Raw genomic sequence first — 7941 nt, 5'->3', positions numbered from 1 at the left:
AAAAAAAAAAAAAAAAAAAAACCTCTAAGGTTACACCTCAAGGAACTAGAGAAACAAGAATAAACTAAACCTAAATCAGCAGAGGAAAAGAAATAACCAAGATCTGAGCAGAACCAAATGAAATTGAAGCCAACACATACACACACACACACACACACACACAAAAGATAAATGAAACAAAAAGCTGGTTCTTTGAAAAGATAAACAAAATTGATAGACCATTAGTGAGATTAACCAAGAAAAGAGAAGAGATCCAAATAAATTCAATTAGAAAAGACATGTGAGATATTAAAACTGATACCACAGAAATACAGAAGATCATTCACACACACAAACTAGAAAATCTAGAGGAGATGGATAAATTCCTGGAAATATGCAATCCTCCTATATTAAATCAGGAAGAAATAGAAACTCTGAACAGATGATAACAAGTAGCAAGATTGAAACAGTAATTTATTTTATTTTATTTTTTGAGACAGAGTCTCGCTCTGTCGCCCAGGCTGGAGTGCAGTGGCCGGATCTCAGCTCACTGCAAGCTCCGCCTCCTGAGTTCATGCCATTCTCCTGCCTCAGCCTCCTGAGTGGCTGGGACTACAGGCGCCTGCCACCTCGCCTGGCTAGTTTTTTTTTTGTATTTTTTAGTAGAGACTGGGTTTCACTGTGTTCGCCAGGATGGTCTCGATCTCCTGACCTCGTGATCCGCCCATCTCGGCCTCCCAAAGTGCTGGGATTACAGGCTTGAGCCACCGCGCCCGGCCGAAACAGTAATTTTTTAAAATGCCAACAACAACAACAAAAAAGTCCAGAACCAGACAGATTCACAGTTGAATTCTATCAGGCTTTCAAAGCATTGATCCCAATCTTACTGAAACTATTCCAAAAGACAGAGAAAGGGGGAATGCTCCCTAAATCGTTTTATGAAGCCAGCATCACCTTAATACCAAAACCGGGAAAGGACATGACAAAAAAAGAAAACTACAGACCAATATCCCTGATGAACACGGATGCAAAAATCCTCAAGAAAATACTAGTTAACTGAATCAACAGCATATCAAAAAGATAATCCACCATGATCAAGTGGGTTTTATAGCAGGGATGCAGGGATGGTTTAATATATACAAGTCAATAAATGTGATACATCACACAAACAGCATTGAAAACAAAAATCATATAATAAACTTAACAGATATTTACAACATTCCACCCAACAACTGCAAAATATACATTCTTGTCATCAGCCCATGGAACATTGTCCAAGATAGATCATTTGATAGGCCACAAAACAAGTTTCAATAAATTTAAGAAAATCAATAGCCACAGAAATAGCATTTGACAAGATCCAGCATCCCTTTATGATTAAAAACCTCAACAAAATCAGCATAAAAGGGACATACCTCAAGGCAATAAAAGACATCTATGACAAACCCACAGCCAACATTATACTGATTGGGGAAGAGTTGAAAGCATTCCCCCTGATAACTAGAACAAGACAAGGATGCCCACTTTCACCACATTTACTTGATATAGTACTGGAAGTCCTAGCCAGCACAATCAGACAAGAGAAAGAAATAAAGGGCGTCCAAATCAGTAAAAAGGAAGTCAAACTGTTGTTGTTTGCTGATATGATCATATACCTAGAAAATCCTAAAGCCTAATCCAAAAAGTCCTAGACCTGGTAAATCAATTTAGCAAAGTTTCAGGATACAAAATTATTATACACAAATCCAGTAGCCCTGCTGTACACCAACAATGACTAAGCTGAGAATCAAATCAAGAACTCAACCCCTTCTACAACAGCTGTAAAAATAAAATAAAATACTTAGTAATATACCTAACCAAAGACATGAAAGATCTCTACAAGGAAAACAAAACACTGCTGAAAGAAATCACAGATGACACAAACAAATGGAAACACATCTCACACTCATGGATGGGTAGAATCAATATTGTGAAAATGGCCATACTGCCAAAAGCAATCTACAAATTTAGTGTAATTCCCATCAAATTACCTATTCACAGAACTAGAATAAAACAACCCTAAAATTAGTATGGAACCAAAAAAGAGCCCACATAGCCAAAGCAAGACTAAGCAAAAAGAACAAATCTTGAGGCATCACATTACCTGACTTTGAACTATACTGCAAGGCTATAGTTACCAAAACAGCATGGTACTGGTATAAAAACAGGCATGTAGACCAATGTAACAGAATAAGGAAGTCAGAAATAAAGCAAAATACAGCCAACTGTCTTCAGCAAAGCAAACAAAAACATAAAGTAGAAAAGGACATCCTATTCGACAAAAAATGCTGGGATAATTGGCAAGCCACATGTAGAAGAATAAAGCTAGATCCTCAACTCTCACCTTCTACAAAAATCAACTCAAGATGGATCAGAGATTTAAATCTAAGATATGAAACCATAAAAATTCTAGAAGATAACATCAGAAAAACCCTTCTAGACACTGGCATAGGAAAAGAGTTCATAATCAAGAACCCAAAAGCAAATGCAATGTAAACAAATATAAATAGATGGGACCTAATTAAACCAAAAAGCTTCTGCACAGCAAAAGAAACAATCAGCAGAGTAAATGGACAACCCACAGAGTGTGAGAGAATATTCACAAACTATGCAACCAACAAAGGACTAATATCCAGAATCTGCAAGGAACTCAAGCAAATCAGCAAGAGAAAAAAAAAAACAATCCCATCAAAAAGTGGGCAAAGGACATGAACAGGCAATTCTCAAAAGAAGATATATAAATGGCCAACAAACATATTTTAAAAACTGCTCCACATCACTAATTATCAGAGAAATGTAAATCAAAACCACAATGCAATAATACCACCTTACTCCTACAAGAATGGCCATAACTTAAAAATCAAAAAATAATATGTGTTGGCATAGATGTGGTGAAAAGGGAACACTTACACTGCTGGTGGGGATGTAAACTGGTACAATCACTATGGAAAACACTATGAAGACTCCTTAAAGAACTAAAAGTAGAACAACAATTTGATCCCACTACTAGGGTATCTAACCAGAGGAAAAGAAGTCATTGTATGAAAAAGACACTTGCACATCCATGTTTATAGCAGCACAATTCACAACTGCAAAAATATGGAACCAGCCTAAATGACCATCAACAAATGAGTGGACCAAGAAAATGTGGTATGTATACACACACACACCCCCACACCATGGAATATACTACTCAGCCGTAAAAAGGAATGAAACAATGGCATTCACAGCAACCTGGATAGAACTGGAGACCATTATTCTAAGTGAAGTAACTCAGGAATGGAAAACCAAAAAATCATATGTTCTCACTTATAAGTGGGGGCTAAGCTATGAGGGCACAAAGGCATAAGAATGATGTAATCGACTTTAGGGACTCAGAAGGGAAGGGTAGGAGTGGGGTGAGGGATAAAAGACCACGCACTGAGTATAGTGTACACTGCTCAGGTGATGGGTGCACTAAAATCTCAGAAATCACCACTAAAGAACTTTTCCATGCAACCAAACACCACCTGTTCCCCCAAAACTATTGAAATAAAAGTACAAATAAAGATGTATCAAATATGTAAATGTAAAAAATAAAACTATAAAATATCTAAAAGAAAACAGGAGAAAATCTTTGTGACCTAGGCAAAGGTTTCTTAGATACAACACGAAAGGCACTATTCATAAATAGAGAATCATATTGTATGTCCACTTCTTTGTCTCCTTCATATAACTATTTTGAGTGACATCAATGTTGCTGCTTTTTATCAATAGTTCATTCCTGTTTATCACTGAGCAGTATTTCATCACATTTCCTTTTTATAAAAGGAAAAGCTGATACATTGGACTTCATCAAAACTCAAGAACCTGTTCTGAAGAGACAAGCTACAGATGGAGAGAAAATATCACAAAGTATTTATCTGACGATGTCCTTGTAGAGAGAACTTCTGGAGAACTCTCAAAACATACAAGCCAATAGGAAAAAATGGGCAAAAGATTTGAACACTTCACCAAAGATTATATATATGGATGGCAAATATATGCATGAAAAGATGTTTAACATTATTAGCCATTAGGAAAATGCAAATGAAAACCACAATGAGATACCTACACATCTATTAAAATAGCTCAAATGTAGAAGATTTTGACCATGCCAAATGCTGATGAACTGGAACTCTTATATACTGCTGGTAGGAAGGTAAAATGATACAACCACTGTGGAAAACAGTAAGTTAAGGTTAGAGGTCTTTTAGAATTTGTCTAGCAGGCTTGGAGAGCCCCAAAAAAGAAAAAAAAAAATTTAAGGAAAACAGTAAGTTAAATATACGTCTACCACACGACCTAGCCATTTCATTCCTACATATTCACCCAAGAGGAAAAAATACACAGTCTGCACAAAGACTTGTACATAAATGTCCAAGCAGATTGTGATAGTCAAAAACGAGAAACAACTCAAATGCTCAATCAACAGATGAACAGATAAACAAGAGTGGCATATCCATGCAATGAAATTCTGCTCAGTAATAAAAAGGAATGAACTGTTGAGAAAAAGCAACAACATGGATGTCATTCAAAATAGTTACCTGAAGGAGACAAAGTACACATACAATATGATTCCATATAAATCTCTCAAAATGCAAACAAATCTATGGTGACAAAAAGCATATCAGTTGCTGCCTGGGGATGGGAGTGGTGTGGGAAGAGAGAGGGATTACAAAAGGCACAAAGAAACTTTTGTAAATGATAGAGATTATTGTCTTGATTGTGGTGAAGATTTCACAGGATATATATATATAGCTGTCAAAATGTATCAAATTGTACACTTCCCTGGCATATACATATGCCAAATGTATCAAATTGTATATTTTAGATATGTGGAGTTTACTATATGTCAATTCCATCTCAATAAAATTGCTTTAAAACAAAGCATAACTAACATCCCAAATCAGGACATTTATTAGACTATCTAAACCAAGCTTGTCCAACCTGCAGCCCACAGGCCACATACAGCCCAGGACAGCTTTGAATGTGGCCCAACACAAATTCGTAAACTTTGTTAAAACATTATGACATTTGTGTGTGTGTGTGTGTGTGTGTGTGTGTTTTAAGCTTAACAGCTATCGTCAGTGTTAGTGTATTTTATGTGTGGCCCAAGACGTTTCTTCTTCTTCCAATGTGGCTCAGGGAAGCCAAAAGTTGGACATCCCTGGAAACAAATACAGTATGTAGAGAAGTTGCCAGGAGGTTAAAGATAGTCACTTTGAGAATTCTTGTTATACCTACCTCAGCTGCTTGCTTTATTAACTTGCCTTCATTCTCAGGCTTGGGAATTGAACTCCAGTCTGCTTTCTGGCTGGGTGTGGTCTCCAAGCTAACTACAGGCTTCTCCCTAAATGATTTTGTAATCACATAGTTAACAAATATCACTATTTCACAATTATTGGAAAATCTGTATTACAGATTTGTCATTTTTAAGATGCCTTTGGGTTTGGAGACTGTAGGGAACATTTCCCCCCAAGCTCGTTTCTGTGAACCCATTAGAACTTGTTTCTGTGAACCCAGAAGAACTGCTGTTGGCTGGTTTTCTGACAATTGTTTAAATGCTAATGATAGCAAGAAGCAGTTTTGGGGGTTTTTATTATTTTTTAATTTGCTAATAATCTTTTTTTTTTTTTTTTTTTTTTTTTTTGAGACGGAGTCTTGCTCTGTTGCCCGGGCTGGAGTGCAGTGGCCGGATCTCAGCTCACTGCAAGCTCCGCCTCCAGGGTTTACGCCATTCTCCTGCCTCAGCCTCCCGAGTAGCTGGGACTACAGGCGCCCGCCACCTCACCCGGCTAGTTTTTTGTATTTTTTAGTAGAGACGGAGTTTCACCGTGTTAGCCAGGATGGTCTCGATCTCCTGACCTCGTGATCCGCCCATCTCGGCCTCCCAAAGTGCTGGGATTACAGGCTTCAGCCACCGCGCCCCGGCCAATAATCTTTTTTTAATGTTTATCAAAGTGATACTTGCACATGGTGGTGGTTGTTGTTGTTGTTGTTGTTTTTAAGGAACCAGTACATAAGAATTTATAATGAAATGCAAGGAGCCTTCCTTCTTTCCCTTCTCATCCCAGCCCTACTGCCCAGAGGCAAACCCCTTGAACTTTAGAGCTCCTTCTTCCAATAATTAGCTCCAGATTTCTAAGAAAGCTTGATAAGCCACAACACTGTAACTGCAAGTAATATGAATGAAATCAGTATATTTCTCCCTTGAAACAAAATGTTACAGGAGGGGACAGAAACAAAAGGCAAGAATAGGCTTTTAAGCATATTAAATGAAGGTAGAGTAAAGTAGAGTAAAATAGAGTAGAGTAAAATACTTCAAAGCCAAAAGATCTAGGTTTGAATCCTAGCTCTCATGATTGCTGTCCCACATTGAGTTAGTAAATTAATGTCTGACCCTCAGCTTGATTATCTTTAAAATAGAGATGAAAATATGTCTCACAGAGGTGTCACGAGAGGGAAAAGAGACAGCACATGTAAACATCTGGTATACCACCAACTCAGAAATGGCTTTTTCTTTACCTTTTCCCATGCTTTAAACTCTTCTTCAGAAAAAAAAGTGTAGGGGGCAGATGGGACACCCCTCATTTTCAGTGTAGCTCCTCTCCAAAATTTCAGCCCCTCGCAATTTTTTAAAGCAGCAATCATCATGTTGTTAATGAAAGTGAATTCAGGAAATCTGCCAAAGGCCGACTCATTGCTCATTGATTAGTGAGACCAAGGACAATATTGTAAGCCTCCCGCTAAAGCCATTCATTTCTCTGGGGTCTAGAGAATGGCCTTGTGGCTAGAAACAGCTGCAAGGTGTGCCTGTGGCCAACAGGTCCCAAGCCCAGTACAATCTGTTATCACCCAGGATCACACAAGCCTTCCCCCTGCTGGGTAGCAGCTGGCTGGTTCACACAAAAACCACCTCTGGGTTTGCTTTACAGAACTGCAGTCCAAGTCAGTTCTTCAAAAGACTTCTTCCACCCAAAGACCTCATCCTTACAATCTTCTTACCCTTGCTGGATGCTTCTGCCCTGTTCTAATGTGCCCGGCGTAGGCTGCTTAGCTGGGAGCTGGACCAACGCTGCGGATCCCACGGATTCTTCTAATTCAAGGGGAGAAATGCTATTTAGACCTGTGAAAGGAGGGTTCGAGCAAGCACCTTGACCGCTACGGAGAGTGGGCTCAGAGCTCTAGTTCAGCATCGTGCCCGGCTCCTGGTCAGGCCTCAGGAAATCTTGGGATGAATGGAGAGGGTTGTGGAACTAGGTGCTGGAGCGGGTTCAGTTCCTCTGCCAAAGAGGGACTTTGGAATTCCCGGGGACGGAATCGGGGAGAGGATGAAGAAGGGCGCCTCGCCTCTGTCCTAAGCCAGATGGGAGGAACCTCTGCAGAGCTACAGCCGGTCTTAACGCCACCCTCCGGAGCTGCCACCACTGCCTCACCTCCATATAAAACACGGCAGGAATGAGGGAGGGGCTGCCTGGCTCGCTTTGATTCGCTTTATAACAAGCGGTCGTTCTGAAATGTTCGCTCATGATGGCTAACAGACAACACAATCACCAAATGTCTAAGAAAAGGAGCTTTGAGGGCAACGGCCCGCTGGGACCTGAAGGACAATTACGGAAAGGGCCCCCATTCTCCGGGCTGACCTGAGTGGGGCACAGTTGAACGTCTGGGCGCAGGCTGCTGGTCCTTGCGCCCGGTACCGGCGGTTCGCGAGGCGGGTTTGGGGCGGGGTGGGGGAATCCTAGGGAGGCGGAGCGCGTACTTCCCCCGGGCCCCCGGGCTCAGGCCCATCCCGCCTCTGCTGCCTCGCAAGGGACTACACGCCTGGCAAGTTCCCGGTCTGCGCGGCCCCTGGTCGGCGGAGCAGCGGAATCGTGGGCGCTGGGGGCGGCTCGGGGAGGA

General features: G+C 40.6%; 1 protein-coding gene across 1 annotated transcript in view; it reads right to left on the bottom strand.

Annotated features, from left to right (window-relative positions):
• Positions 1-7941, bottom strand: part of HRASLS5 (HRAS-like suppressor family, member 5) — a 34220-nt gene extending 26279 nt beyond the window's left edge. The window contains 3 exon segments of the mRNA XM_011942642.1: positions 5284-5389; positions 7045-7165; positions 7683-7941. Coding sequence (XP_011798032.1) covers positions 5284-5389; positions 7045-7165; positions 7683-7830 — 375 coding nt within the window. The 5' untranslated portion in view covers positions 7831-7941.

Source organism: Colobus angolensis, unplaced genomic scaffold (genome assembly GCF_000951035.1).
Source record: "Colobus angolensis palliatus isolate OR3802 unplaced genomic scaffold, Cang.pa_1.0 Scaffold21, whole genome shotgun sequence".
In the NCBI taxonomy this organism is placed as follows: Eukaryota; Metazoa; Chordata; class Mammalia; order Primates; family Cercopithecidae; genus Colobus; species Colobus angolensis.
The sequence above is the reverse complement of the archived record's forward strand: the minus strand, read 5'-3'. Positions and strand labels throughout refer to the sequence as shown.